This window comes from Pipistrellus hanaki (genome assembly GCF_964339955.1).
Source record: "Pipistrellus hanaki genome assembly, chromosome: 8".
Lineage (NCBI taxonomy): Eukaryota > Metazoa > Chordata > Mammalia > Chiroptera > Vespertilionidae > Pipistrellus > Pipistrellus hanaki.
In genome coordinates this window covers 76,908,541-76,924,163 of record NC_140510.1, presented here as the reverse complement: position 1 = coordinate 76,924,163, position 15,623 = coordinate 76,908,541, and the positions used below count along the sequence as shown (strand labels likewise).

Here is a 15,623-nt window from a genome sequence, read left to right as displayed (position 1 = left end):
TACCCCTTATTTATTGCTGACCTCAACACAGCCCCTATTGTACCAGCGCCAACCGAGTGCCCCCTTCTCCCTCCGAGATCCAAGGTGCCCCAGGGGAGGGGCAAAGGGGAGCTCGGGTCTCATTCATGTCATGACTATATTAAAACGAGCTGCTCTGTAGTGGCCAGACAATGAACAATCGACGTTTGTAGCCGGTGGATCACAGCGGGGCGCTGGGGCTGTGAAAGGCCACTCGGCAGCAAGTCCCGAAAAATGCGGCCCGTACTGCCCCTGGGGGGGCTCCCGGCTCCTTTCTGCGGGGTGGCCTTGCTGTGCGGCTCAGCGCTCGTGTCTGCTTTCCCGGGACTCGGGGAGGCGTCCTGACTGCGGGTGGCACACACTGGCACCCCGAGGCGGGCCTGGCGGGCGGCGGGAGCTGTGACAGGATCACAGCCACCCTACCCCTCATGCCTCTAGGTGGAGTCACATTCCCAGAGAATGGTGGCGCAGCCCGCCAGGAGAGGCCTGGGGACAACCCAGGATGCTGCAGCCAGGCCCGAGGGACTTGAGCTGCACAGGGCGCCCCCTGAAACCAGTTAATGCAATGTGGGTCCTGTCGGACAAGCAGAATTGACTTCATGACATTCTGATTTAAAAAAAAATTTAAAAAAAAGGAAGCAGGATTTATGAGGAGGATAGATAGGCCCTCTAAGCATGAGGAAAAAACACACCCAAATCCTCAGTAAAGCAGGTGTTTACTGGCAGGAAGTGTCTCCTGGGAGCCCCCAGAAACACAACTCCGCGATGTCAATATACGGATCCCGGCCTGGGGCGACGTCTTTATCCGCAGCTCCTGCGGAGCCCCCTCCGTGAGCCTCTTTATTGATGATGGCTGTCTGGGAAGCAGCGAAGTCTGACTAGGAAAAGGTATCATGCAGATGAGCAGGGGTGGTGACATCAGGCAGGAAATTCCAGCATCGCCACCGACCAGCACTGAGCTTGGGCAGGTGGCCCGACACATGGGGCGAGAGCCAGCCTCTTCAGGACCTGTTGGGGGGTCTCTGTGGGCCACGTCTCAGCAGCTCCACATCCCATCATTCCGGGGCAGGAAAGCCCAATGGGCGGCCAGGGCCAGCGGGAGGAGCTGGATGGCACCCCAGTTTCCTAGCCAATCCCTGGCGTTGGTTACCATTTAGCCCTCAGCCCCAAGGCCTCCTCAATGGCCAGATGAGGCAGTTGGGTGAGGCCAGGCCAGCTGGCAGGTCTTGGGGCCAAAGGGAACTTAGAGAAGTTTAGTGTTGTGCGGCCTGCTTCATGCGGGCAACTCAGCCAGGGGAAAGGAGCTCTTCACAGCAGGCATCCAGAGCTGGGAAGGCATTGACCTTCTTTCCAGAAATGGATCTACCATGTCTCCAGAGGTGGCTCCATCATCTCTCGAGAGCTGGCTCTATCATATCTCCAGAAAGCTCCATCATCCTCCAGAGCTGGCTCTATCACATTTCCAGAAGGCTCCATCATCTATCCAGAGCTGGCTCCATCATCTCTCCAGAGCTGGCTCCATCATCTCTCCAGATACGGCTCCATCATCTCTCCAGAGGGCTCCATCATCTCTCCAGAGCTGGCTCCACCATCCCTCTAGAAGGCTACATCGTCTCTCCAGAGGGCTCTATCATCTCTCCAGAGGCGGCTCTATCATCTCTCCATAATTTCCCAAAAAAATCGGGACTTTTTAGAAATGCTGCGGGACGCAGGGGAAAATTGTTGAAAATCGGGACTGTCCCGCCAAAAATGGGACGATCTGGTCACCTTACTAGGAGGCGGGGAAATTCCAGCTGCAGTGCACGACCTCAGACCAAAGGACCTCCGCTATGAAAAATGCCTGTTCCATGGTTTCCGCTGCAAAGTGCACAGCCGCCCTGCAAGCGGGAGGAGACTCTGCGGGCACACAGCTATTGACAACACGTGGGCTTTACCCGGAGCTGAGCTTGGCCGGACTGCAGAAGGCGCATCCAGCTCTTCAGTCCGGGGAGTGGGGGGAGGGGGCCCTCCAGCTTTTCTCTGTCTGTGAGTGACCCCAGAGATTTCAGTCCCCAAAATGTCCCCCGGGCACCGGGAAAGAAAACCTGATCTTGAACGTGGGTCCAAGGAGCGCAGGAAAACAAACCAAAAAAGCCACATTTTTCAGCGATTCCAGTCTCTAAGGCTGTATTTCTGAGTTATTTTAAAATTCCTTTCTCTGTTCAACCCAGGATTGGGGGACTGTAGAGCCTGGGAGTTTACGAGTTGTTTTGGTTTACCCCTTTCCATGTGGCCTGTCTGGTAATGTGCAGACTCCTTTACAAACCACTTCATTCAGGGCAGACACGCAGTCCCGCCCCAGCCGCACGGCCCCTGCCGGCACCCAAGCGGCTGTCAGCTTCCTTTCGCAGCCGTCTCGCCAGGGCCATGTGCTGGCGAAGGCTTCCAGAGCCCTCTGTGTGGGTATGTGTGTCTGTGTTTACGGTTCCCCCTTCTTTCTCTATGAGTCTGACGGGCAAACATAGCTGCGTGTGTTTAGATTTCCTCGGAATGTGTACGCGCTTCTTTCATGTCCTGCAGATGATGTCAATGGTGTATTTTCTCTCAAGACTCCCACGGTGGGTGCAGGGCTCGGCGCCTGGAGGAATGTTGACGTTTGCACCCCCACACGTGTCCTAGTACGTGCTTTCTGCCGAGCTGTCGTTCATGCCCAGAGAGGCTCTTTGGGAGGGACACGACGGCAGGTTGCAGTGGCCCCGAGAAACCACTGGGCTTCGTCTTCTTTCTTACTTGCCCAGAAGCAGGGCTGTTGTTGGCGGGGATAGATACCCCCCCACTGTAGTCACGTCCTTCCTCCTTGTACATACCAGGGCAGTCCTGACAGCAGGCTACCCACGTCTCCACACCCAGGCCGCCCCTCTTGGCTGGCGCTCTTGTTTCTAAGAAGTATGCAGACTCACTGCCTCATTCAAAAATCCCACCTCAGCTGTCCTCAAAATGGCAATGCTGAGTTAGAATGCCCTCCTGTGTTTTTAGCTTTTAACACTGTCCCCTTAAATCTGAGTAGGGTTAACACCCACTTTCCTGGGGCTTTCTGGGGAATGTGGGGGCGGCGCTGTGAACTACTGCATCCGGAGGCATGACACCGAGGTGAGCTTGAACGGTCCTGCTCGTTCTGTTGAGACGCCAGCTCCCCGGAGACCTTGCTTGGAGCTGCTGCCCTCCCACACCAACACAGTGGAGCCCAGTGAGTGACAGCTGAGCCCTGGGGACCTTGCTATCGAATAGGCTTCCCAGACGCTCCACTTGCCAAGTCCCCTGGTGGAGCCCCCATTTTCACAACCACAACGTGCCAGTCACGCCTTACCCGAGCGCCTACTCCTTCTGCCTCACATTCTAGTTCTTCCACGGACATGCCTATGTACATGCATCCATCCAACCACGTCTACTGGGCCTCTGTCGCGTGCTGAGGGTCCGCACACCTGTCTCGCTCACTAGGAGGAGGGCGAACACTCTTCTATTCCCTTGTCTGCCCTCTCTCCCCACTGCTCCCAGCAGAAAGGCTACAATGAGCATTTCATCAGGGATCGGAGCTGGCCCAGGACTCGGGGACTGTGGATCGAGCGATTCAGGAGCTGCCCACCCACCTGGGGCCACCGCACACAGACTGTCGGTGCCCGTGGCCTTGTGGAGGCAGGCGGGTGGTGACCCGCCGCAGATGGCCCTTCTGGGGACTTGTCTCTGCGGGAGAGCCCGGGCTCCCACCCTGGCTCGACACAGTCCCCTCGGCCCCACCCCTTCATCAGACTCCACGTTCTTGTTCTCCGGCAGACAAATTTAACAAATATTTAGACAGAGTGGATATAAAAAGTGCTTTCAGCAGCTACCACTTCCTTTCGAGAACTGTTTAGTGAAAAAGAAAATATATATGAATAGCTCCCCTCACGCTGAACTCAACAGGCGCCGGGCCTGGGCCTCTCGATGACAAGGCCTCCGCTTTCACAAGCTCCGTCCACGAGCTACAGAACTCGGGCTGGGGAGGAGAGCACGCTCCTTCGATGGGGCGGAGCCTCTCAGGTGGCAGAGCTGCCGAGGGACAGGGGAGAATTGGGGATGAGCTTCTCTCGGCCTCAAGATCTTGAGCTCCCCTGTCAGAGGGCAGGGCACGCTGCTGGGAGAGCAGAAATAGAGACGCTGAGCCAGCGTCTTGTGAATGGAAGCTGGCTCTCTCCAGGTCTGGGCCTAAGCACTGGCCCCTGCTCTCAGCAACCTAAGGGGGAGCCAGTCGAAAGCAAGCAGTCTGCTGGACGTGCACGATCTCTGTCTCTCTCTCTTTTCTTTTCTTTTTTAAAAAAATATATTTTATTGATTTTTTTACAGAGAGGAAGAGAGAGGGATAAAGAGTTAGAAACATCGATGAAAGAGAAACATCGATCAGCTGCCTCTTGCACACACCCCCCCCCCCCCACTGGGGATGTGCCCGCAACCAAGGTATATATGCCCTTGGCCGGAATAAAACCCGGGACCTTTCAGTCCGCAGGCCGACACTCTATCCACTGAGCCAAACCGGTTTCGGCTCTCTCTCTCTTTTCTTATTGCTTTTTCGGGGTGCACTTCATTGGCATTTAGAAAGTGGGGTTCGACGGGTAGGAGCGGTAAAGTGGATCAGCGAGGGGAATTTCTAGGAGCCATCACTGAATTTCAAAGCTGCTGTCTGACCCCAGTGGGGGCGCGGAGGCCACACGGGGATCTTTAGAGACTCCACACAATACAGAGATTATGTCCGCCTGCCCCGTGTAATTCCAAATAACGGTAACATTAAACCGTGAAGTCATTAGGGGAAGGTCAACCCAGTTTCGCCTTTTTCCCATGAAGAGTATTGTGTCTTTTCAAAAACACGAGAATCAGATTCGTCCCAACAGGGGTTTTCTATTGAACTGGTGCCCCTTCTCTTTCGGTGACACAAGCAAAGCTTGTCGCCCCGTCGGGCATCCCCCAGCACATGGCCCTCGTCAGTTGGGTGATAACTACAACCGGCTTTCCATCTTGGTCTGTGTCTGTCTCCAGGTCTGCCCGAACCTCTCTTCCCTCCATCAACCTGTCTATGCGCACACGACTGTGACACGGTTCCCATAGGCGCTGCCCCACAGCCAGGCACAGAGGGTGGTGCCCCATTTTCTCTTAGATGCCCAGGGCCTGGCTTCCCACCCAGGACCGCACTGACCTGTCTTGAAGATCTCGTAGCGCAGGGAGAAGCCGGCGCCCTGCCGGGCGTAGTCGGAGGTGAACTTGATGAAGAGCACGGAGCCCGAGGAGATGATGGTGGGCGGAGCGATGTTCCCACAGTGCTTCCCCAGGAGGTCCCCAGACTCGCTGTCCCCATCCCGGATCTCGATGAAGTCATACCTGGGTGAGGAGGGCGCGAAGGGGCACAGGTGAGACAAGACCACTGGAAGGAGATGAAAAGGACCTCTTGTCTCACTCCAGCTCATGTGCTCTCTCTCCATTCGTTTGCAGACACTCCGGTGTTCCGGATTGCTCAAACAAGGTCCCTCACGTTTGCTTGCAGAGTGTCAAACACACACACAGGAAGTTGCCTTGCTTCACTAAAGCCACAGAAAATGAGCACCTCAGCCGATGGCAAGACTTTAAGGCCTTATCTCTTGCCTACATATGAGCAGTAGCATCAATCTATCAAATATCTCAAAAAAACATTTTTGTCTTCCTTCCGTAGAACCATTTTTCTTTCCATTATGATCTTTCTGCCTCTTGGTTGCTGCCTCTTAGCTCTGAATCACTGCAAGTTTCTTAAGCCACTTGAGCACCACTTCTTCCTCCGGAAGGTGGGGATAAAAACACCCACCTCAGGGGGCTGGGACAGAGATGGAATGAAAAAAATCATATGCGAGGTGCCAGGCACACTGGGGATGTTTCAGAGATATCTGCATTTTCCTGCTCCCTCCCCCACACTTAGGTTTTCTCCTGGGTCCTCCCTCATCTCTTCTCTTTACTTATTCATGACAAAGACTCCCCAGACGTGGGCCACCTCCCTCCCTGAGATGACTCTGCAAAGTTCACATCAGCAACGTCTGGCCAACAACATATTTTTAAAAGGAATCAGCATCACATTAGATAAGGCAATAAAAACCTTTCTCCCAAAGCAGGGGCTGAGTCCCCAGGGACCAGCCTCTCGGAGTGCGGAGTGCGTAACTCCTAGCCTCAGCAAGAGGCAGAGGGGCCACCCTCCCGCCCTCCCTCCCTCCCCGACCCAGGCCTGAGCTCATTTCAAAGGATCCAACTGCCCCGCGGGAAAGACACCTCAAAGCCATCCCTGGCTGGGCTGTGCGATGGCGCTCACTTTATCTACACAGACACACACCCTCGGCCTTGCTGTGTGCTCTGGCAATCACTGTGCCCTGACTTGGTTCCTTCTCTGGGGTCCCAGTGCCGAGGTGGGACACTTCCCTACCAGCTCCCTTCCAACTGCTGGTCACAGCACCGTTATTTACTGAAACTCACCATCTCCCTCTCCATCCCTCTGTGTTTACGTGGCATCAACCTGCTACACCAACACGGGAGAAATCTCTTTTCATTAAAAAGGGGGTCTGGCCTGGCCAGTGTGGCTCAGGGTGGTTGAGCGTTGACCCAGCAACTAAGAGGTTTGATTCCCAGTCAGGGCACATGCTTGTGTTGTGGTCTAGATCCCTGGATCCCTCTCCCTTCCTCTCTAAAAGTCAATATAAATTTATTTTAAAAAAAGAAAAAAAAGAGGGTTTGGAAAGGCTGCCCTCCCTGGATGTGCCAGCCACACACCCAGGGTCTGTGGGAGCCGGCTGCCTGCAGAACTGGCTTCCTGGAGCCAGAGTGGCCTGAGGCCCCACTCGAGCCCCTGACGGCTGCATTTCTGGTTACTCTCATATTCAGATTTCTCAGGCTGCTCGGACACTTCCAGATCAATAGGCCTGGGAAGGAAGGGGAAGGTGTGGATCAGGATTCCTTCATTGGCTGATCCCAGACCTGGCCTCCCGCAGTGAGAAGACTCCCGGAAGCAGGTTAGAGTCTGGCGTTTCCGCCAGGAGCGGTGGGTGGAGGATGGCCACCATCGGTGAGGCAGCGGGTGGGGAATAGCGTAGGTCTGGGATTTCACTGTGGGAGATGGTGCTGACTTTGAAAACATGCTTCCTCTCTTCCAAAACAAAGTGAAAAGACACTTAGTTGGTTGTCAGAGGAAATTCCCCAAACCTTCTGGAAAATCCCTCCTTACTATTTCCAGAGCGAGGTAAGTGCTGCGGGCCAGTCACACCCAGTGAGTAATGGGGATGCCCGCCAGCACGCACAGTGGTGGAGAAGCCATGCAGACTTCTTAAGCCCATGGTGGGCAAACTGCGGCTCTCGAACCACATGCGGCTCTTTGGCCCCTTGAGTGTGGCTCTTCCACAAAATACCACAACCTGGGCCAGTCTATTTTGAAGAAGTGGCATTAGAAGAAGTTTAAGTTCAAAAAAATTGGCTTAAAAAAGAAATTTCTATCCTTGTACTGTTGATATTTGGCTCTGTTGACTAATGAGTTTGCCAACCACTGCCTTAAGCAGACAGTACCTGGCTACCTGGACTAGCCGAAGTGTGGCTCCTGGAGAGAAAGAGCCCCTCACCTCCCCCACCCCCGCTTCACCCCAGAAGTGACACAGCTCAGCCTAATTAACTGGGCGCCCTCAGGAACACTTAACCCTCTGAGCCTCAGAAACAGAGAAAATAAAAGTAAAAAGGGACATTAGGCCCTTTCTCCTAGGGTTGCTGTGAGATTTCAATGGCCCACATGATGTATACTCAGTGTATACACAGCCTGGCAGTTAGTATGTACTTAATGTGAACTGCTAACTGTGAACTGCTGTCCTCACGCCCATTTCACAGGTGAAGAGGCCGAGGCTGGAGCGGCGGCGCCTTTCCCTGAGAGACAGAGCGAGGAAGGACAGGACAGGAGAAGCTGGAAGGCACACCTATTCAAATATTTTGGAGGGAATCTTGGCAAAAATGTGACCAAAGGTAATATGTACATACCCTATACTCCAGCAGTCCCACGGCTGGGAATTTTTCCTAAGAAAATAACCAGGCAACCATGCAAAGATGCATGTGAATCTGTGTGGGTGGACATATAAGCAACAGCACATGAGAAGTGGAAAGATGCTATGCTTATATCACAGGTCAACATATACATATACATCACAGGTCGATAAAATGTAATACTCAGCTGCTCTACAAGATAGTGCTGCAGGCCTATATGCTTTGTTTATGGGAAAAAAAAATGTTCACAATACATTGTTCAGTTGAAAAGCATAGATATTTTTACAAATATGTTTTAAAACATGTATGTGTGTGTTTACATGTACATATATATTTCATTGCATACACATACAGAAAAAAAAAAGCCTGAAAGAGTGCACACTAAAATATTAACAGTAGGGAGATAAGATGAGTGGTGGGATAATTGGTAATTTTGACTTTCTTCTTTGCTCTCTTCTATTATGTGAATTGTTTACAATAAGTCTACATTTCTCTAATAAGCCTACATTTATCTAATAAGCCACAAAGATATAAAATAAAACTACTTCCATTAAGGGTTGTTTTCCAAGTGGAAGAGCCGGGAAACATAACCCAGCTTTCATAGTTTAGCAGATAAAAAATAAATATCACCATTGCCATCCATCTCACAGACTCACCGTGAGGACGAACTAAGACACAGCCTGTGGGGCGCCTACCACAGAGCCAGGGACAGGGCCCCACTCAACAAATACTTAATGTTTCTGTGAAGACCACAGGCTAGCTCCATGGCTGTGGTGCCACTTCTCCAAGAAGGACAGAGAGAGGCCCCGACAGCCACCAGCTCCTCTGTCAGGAGGGGGAGGGTTTATCATGTTGCCTGATCGCCCCTGGATCCACTGAGGGGATCAGCAGAATCAGGGGTGAAGCAGGCTGCCCATCAATGCCACATCTACATGCCTCAATGTCCTCAATGGGTACACGGCCCAAACCCTTCTGTGTAACTCCGACAGCTACAAATACATCCTCACCTCCCCACAGGCACACAGAGTGAAGAGATGCACCTGGGGAAAAAGTTTTCCTGTCACTCCATTGCATTATACATTTTCTCTCTGAGCTGGTTATTTAAAGGAGCCCTCTGCTGAATCCTTTTGTGAAGCAAATGATCCGCCCTTCCTTAAACTTCTGGGAAAAGCCGTTTTTCCCCATCAGGTTTGCTTAAGGAAAAAGCTACCTGGCGTTGTACTTGGTGGTGGATGCTCCCTCCCTCCGGGGTCCGGGTTTTGCCCTGCGGACAAACCCCAGTCAACCACCAGGGCTGAGTCTGGGCTTTCTGTAGACAGAACCCACTCCAAATGACAGGCTGACCCACACAGAATGTCTCAGTTGCCTCCTGTGGGACTGACTCATTGGGGGAAATTTTTTATTAGGGATTTGCCACAGCTGGAGTCAATCTCAGACATTTCGCGTTGTCAGGTTCGTGTGAGAAAGCTTGCAAGCCGTCTGTGGCCTTGGGATAAATATGACTCGGCGTCCAGCATCTAGGATCCAGCGTTTGTTTGGGGAAGGAATCGGGGGTACAGCGTGGGGCTCAACCCCCAACCTCCAAACAGTCCAGTAAGGGTGTGGGAATCTTGACAGTGGAATTAAATTTTTTTTTGTTAATCCTCACCCAAAGATATTTTTCCATTGATTTTTAGAGAGAGCAGAAAGGAGGGAGAGAGATACAGAGAGAGAAATATTGATGGAAGAGAGACACATTGGTTGGTTGCCTCCCACAGGCGCCCCAACTGGGGCCAGGGATTGTACCTACAACTGAGGTACTTGTCCTCGACCGAATTGAACCCAGGACCCTGCAGTCTACAAGCAGACACTCACTCTATCCAGGAGCCAAACTGGCCAGGGTGACAGTGGAATTCATTTAAGAATCCACGGGAGAGACATGGAAAAGCAACAGCCTCGTCTCTTCCTCACCTCACCTGGCCAACATGAGGAGAGGGCTCTGGTCTCCACGACCCTGTCCATGCTCTACACTTCCCGGCAGGCCACCCAAGGCTGGGAAGCAGAATGATGTCCAGCCCCTTTCCGAGTCTGCCTTTGTGAGGGGATTTCTATATCAGTGAGTACCTGCATGCTCCGAGGAAAATGCTGTACCCACCCTCTGGGATTTAGGTCTACACATCGGCACACCTGTGCCCACCCAAGTCCTGAAGCCATAACCTTTGCTCCCCAGGCAATGCCTCCTCTTTCATGCTACTTGTATCATCAAACGTTTAAGACATCACACTGGGTACACAACATGCCTGTTCCAGCCTCGGGCCTCTGCACTTGTTCCTCCCTCTGCCTGCAATACCATTAGCTTTCTCTACTGGCTGGTACCTTCTCATCCTTCAAAAGTCACCTCTTCCAGGAAGCCTGCCCTGACCACCCTGTTTCAGAGGACATGCCCTCATTCTCTGCCTCTCCACCCTCTCATTGCCGGGACAGCTATCCCTGCTACAGGAGAGGAGAGGGGCTCGTCTCCCCCCAATGCTGAGGGAGTGGGGAAGGTCTTGTCAATATATTTGCTTGTTCAGAATCCGTGTCTGGCACCAGGCAGTTTGCACCCAGAGGGCAAGGGCCTTGCCTTTCGCTGCTGCATTTGTACTACGCGTTTGGTGCCTTGCACACAGGAGGGCCCCTAGCCTACTGCTGAGTGAATAAGTGAGGGTCTTGAGGTTGGCACTCCATGCTCAGAAGAATGAACTATGATGACATCTTCCGAGGAACTTAGTATGTCTGGTCCACCTCACCTTCTTCCCTTTGTGTTCCCACACAGCCAATCCCTGAGCTATTCTGGTTGTGTCTGGAAACCAGAATGCTGCCTTGTGACTCAAAATCACGAAATACAACATTTCGAGTGGAAGAAACATCTCAAATCACACTGACAGCGCGTTCGCTATTAGCGGCAAACAAATCAGTTATAATTAAAATGCTGTCAAAGTGATTTGAGATTTTCTCACACTTTTCAAAGTTCCATATTTCATGAGGAGATGATCCAGGCCAGAGGATCTGTCACCTCCTGGAGTACCTCTCTTCCAGGAAGCTCAGAGACACCTACCAGCACTAGCACTGACTTATTCATCCTGACATGAAATCCTGCAGGGAAGTCCAGCCTGTGTCGCTCAGTAGTTGAGCTTTGGCCTATGAACCAGGAGGTCAAGGTTCAATTCCCGGTCAGGGCATGTGCCCGGGTTGTGGGCTTGATCCCCAGTAGGGGACGTGCAGGAGGCAGCCAATCAATGATTTCCTCTCATCGTTGATGCTTCTATCACTCTCCGCCTCTCCCTTCCACTCTAAAACATATATGCTTTCAGGGAAAATAGGAGGAAAAAGAACTCTCCTGTACAACTTCACAAAGAAGCAGCTGCCGAGACTCAAGAGGCCCAAAGCCAGGCGCTGGCTTCTCAGGTCAGTAGGGACATCCCGCCTTTAGGAAGAAATCAGTTTTCCTTCAGGTGGGCTCTTCTAAGGAAGCACATCTCCTTTCCCGGACTGTCTCCCTGCCACTGGTCCCGCTCCTGAGATGGGAAGAGCTCCCACTTACTGAGCACTTACTGTGGGCGAGGCCCTCCTTTAGGCGCCGCTACATCTGAACCTCATTTAACATACACACCGAGCCCTGTTCCAATCACCATCCATTTGCGGATGCTGACACTGAGGCTCAGAGAGGGTAAGTGGCCTGCCCAAAGTCACGTGAAGGAAAGGTCTGAGGTGGGCTTTGAACCCAGGCAGTCTCGCTCCAGGGCACAGACCTCACCCACCGCCCTTCCTCACCCTGTCCCTTTGCCTCGCTGTTGACTGAGTGTCTGAGAGCAGAGGGAATGCCAGATTGCTAAAGCACAAGAATATTAGGAGGCACCAGGGGCAAAGGAACAGCTTGGTCTCAGTTAGAGACTTAACAGAATCTTGCTCTTTTTATTTAGCTGTTTTGTTTAAACAAAGCCTGTAGGACTTGCCAAAATTAATAGACAAATCACCAATGGAGGCAGTGAGCAAGAGCTTTACAATTCATGGTTTCAAGGCTCAACCCAGTAGAAGTCTAGCGTGTAAGTGTTCAGATGGGATAACATATTAATCTTTGAAAGTGAAGTATTTTTACATGCACATATACACCTGTATGTGAACATATGGTCCATCCAGTGAGAAGACAGAGTATCCTGTGTATTTATAAGCTCTTGAAGTATGATCTAGAGCACATAATCCGAAGACCATGGCTTTCCAGTGGGGTCCACGGAGGAGTTTCCGTAGACGGGGAACCCCTGTCAACATATGCAGGAATTCTGTGTGTTTGTGTATATGCACATTTTCATAGAAAAGGGATCTGTGACCAAAAAAAAATTCTTAAATGACTTATTCACGGAAGGGCCAGGTGCAGAAGGTCAGCAGGGTGGAAAGTCCTGGGTGCCTAGGAATGGGCGATCCATTGTAGAAGGCCCCAGGGTGACCTTCCCTCCCCGAGCAAATTGCTGGTTCTGCAGTTCGGATCCCCTGACCTTTCCTCCCTGGAGATAACATCTAGGCCTCAGCTGTATTTCAAATCCAGGCCCAGAAAAGCAACAAAACCAGCCACAGCTGATATCGGGACCAGCTGCACTGAATGATCCCCTGCCATGGTGCCAGCCAATCCATCAGTGGAGACCCAGGGACCCTGAATGGTCGCACCTGGAAGAGTACAGAATATTCTATTAAGATCTTCTCTGGGACCTCCCCCAAAACCTCCGCCTTTAAAACCCTTAGGATGGAGAAGCCAGTGCGCTCTCCCTCCCAGGAGCAAGCCCGGCCTCTGCCTTTTCCCTCCCCTCCTTGCCCCAGGCATGTCAGGTTAGCTTCCTCACTCCCAATGCCCTACAACTTAGGTGCTGGGAGGGTGGTTTCTTAAAATCCCTTCTCCTGTGTAAATCCGCCAACAGTGCTTCAGCCATTTGAGTTTTTGAGATTTCATCTCAACCTCCTGTTCTGGGCCCCGGCCCTGGAACCAGCCTGCAAGACTGGCTTCAAAGTCCCCAGTCCCCCCATATGCTGGGTTCAGAACAGCAAGGCACTCAACTTCCCTCCCGCTGGAGAGTTAACTCACATCGGTAGCTCAGCACAGTGCCTGGCCTGGCATGCAGTAGGTGCTCAATAAGTCAATGTCAGCTGTTATTTCCTCTTGGTGCTATTATTATTATTATTATTATTATTATTATTATTAGTTATCTAACTTATTATTCTCATTTGCTATCTAACTCCAAGGACTCAGTGCCAAGATTCTACTTTTGTTTGTAGGTTGGCACTGGTGCCAGTTGCCTTTATAATGGTGGCCGTTGGCAGTTCCATTTTCTTCCTTCGTTTCTCCCCACCACACATCTCTGATATTTTGAGCGTTTTCACAGTCCCCTCCCAGCCAGGGTCACCACGGCTCTGGAGAAGGGAGGAAATCTGACCCCCCAGCAAAGGAAGTGTGCAAAGAGAATAACCCAAAACAAATTGAAGGAATTATTCCAGAAAACCTTGAAGGCAAGAATATGGAAACGACAAATAACATCTATTTATAATTGCGGGCTGTTTTCCTGCAGAGGCCCCGGGATGATGGAGCGGGCCCGCCGACCTCATTGTTCCTGGCAGAGCGCCTGCCAAGAACGCCTCGCCATGTGAGGAAGGAGGCGGCTCCAGACCGGGTGTCTGATAAGTGTCACTGCACATGAACTTGGGGGGAGCTCAGGGCACACAACAAAGCCTCCCCCATCGCTCCCCTGACCCTCTGGCCGCTTCCCCCGCGGACCTGGATCCCCAGCACGACATTCCTGAGGCCACGTGGCCCCAAACCTGCCCTGCTCCTGGACCAGCAGGCCCTCAGGAGGCCGCAGGCAGGACGTGTTTGCTTACACAAGAAATGGTTTGCTAGGCAGCTGGTGCCCAGGGGAAGGCTAAGGCTTTGGGGGAGAACGTTTGCAGGGTGGCTGCTGGCTCTCTCTTTTCTCTGCCCGCTGTGCACGTCTAGAAAGTCCTTGCCTTCTGCAGGGAGTCTGCCCAGCCCCTGGCCAGTCCTCTGTGATGACACCAGGGAGGTAAGCAGGTCAGAACTGCCCACAGTTCTTTCACCAGCAAGCTGGAGAAGGTGAAACCCAGCAGGGCCAGAGACTCCCTACACTAAGATGACCAAACATCCCGATTTTTAACAATTCATCCCACGTCCCTCGGCATTTTAAAAAAGTCCCGATTTTGACAAATTGTTAGAAATCGGGACTGTCCCGCCAAAAGCAGGACGTATGGTCACCTTACCCTACACTGCCCCAGCTGGCCTGGGACAATGAAGCTCACCTGCCTCAGTTTACCTGACCTCATAAATGGGAACAGGGATCATGGCTCTGTGCCCCTTGGGGTGAACAGAAGGGGCAGAAAGTGAGGGACTTACAGGGAGGGGAAATGGGAGCACGTCACTCGGCCTGGTGGGCTGGCAGCCCCTGCACTTGGCCGGGTGAATGGTTCCCTCTGGGATGGGTGCTCACTAACCCTCCTCCCAGAGGGTCTAATTGCAAGAGTGAATCGGAACCTGCCCATCTGTCCGAAAGTGGGAGCCTGCGGGGAACTCGGTGTGCTGGGCCTGAGGGAATCAACCATGGCATCGGGGAAGTCCTTTCCGGTTTTCCTGGGCTTTGGGCTCCCAGTGTCTCTCCTTTCCCCCACCGCTGGCCTCCGGGCTCCCTGACAAAGCACAGAAAACATGGACCTTGTCTGAACGACGTGCCTTGCAGGAATCCAAGCAGGGACACTGGGAGGAGGTGGCAGGTGAGCTGGGTCCTGTCCTTGCTTTTCGTTCGCTCTGAGCTCAGGTTACAGAGCTCGGAGCCTCTCCTGGCCTCAGGGGCGAAGCTGTCATTTCGGAGGCGCCACGGTGGGTGTGGAAGTGACAGCCCGCAGTGCTGTCCAGCAGGAAGGGCTGCGGCCACGCCAGGGTGGCGATTCTGAATATGGCACTCAGCAGCCAACCGCCTGGAACTGCTTCCTCCTCTCAAGCAGCAACCCGATCACGGCGATGTCTTCAGTGGCCGTGCTCTGCAGGCACCTGGCTGAGCTTGGAGCAAAAAGCAGCCCTGTCCACCCCGTGCATGCTAAAGCACTCACCTCTTCCCATGAAAAAACTGGGTGGGACCCAGCCGGTGTGGCTCAGTGGTTGAGGTCACAGTTCAATTCCCAGTAAGAGCATATGACCCGGTTGCAGACTCAGTCCCAGTAGGGGCCTGCAGGAGGTGGCTGATCGATGCTTCTCTCTCTCATTGATGTTTTTATCTCTCTATCCCTCTTCCTTCCCCTCTCTCTCTCTCTCTCTCTCTCTCTCTCTCTCTCTCTCTCAAATCAATAAGAACATTGGGGGGAGGGGAGGAGTGAGGAAAGAAAGAACTGGGTGGAAGCAGCGAATGTTCTGAATGTTGGATGCTGCTGACTGGAGGCTCCATGAGACCAGGAGGAAATATGGCCAGAAAGGACACCAGCTTCTACAAGACAGGGAACCAGATTGCAGGAAGTCTCCTCACAGGATAGAGCCCTGTGAGTCAGACCTTGAAGGG

The 15,623-nt window shown here is 52.6% G+C and overlaps 1 protein-coding gene across 5 annotated transcripts in view; it reads right to left on the bottom strand.

Annotated features, from left to right (window-relative positions):
- Positions 1–15,623, bottom strand: part of NRP2 (neuropilin 2) — a 120,105-nt gene that overhangs the window by 77,736 nt on the left and 26,746 nt on the right. For all 5 annotated transcript variants that reach the window (XR_014795723.1, XM_084892184.1, XM_084892186.1 and 2 more), the window contains exon 3: positions 5,222–5,403. Coding sequence is in view for 4 of the 5 variants with exons in the window: in XM_084892184.1 (XP_084748310.1) it covers positions 5,222–5,403 (182 nt within the window). In the remaining variant the exon portion in view is untranslated. The remainder of the gene's footprint in view (positions 1–5,221; positions 5,404–15,623) is intronic.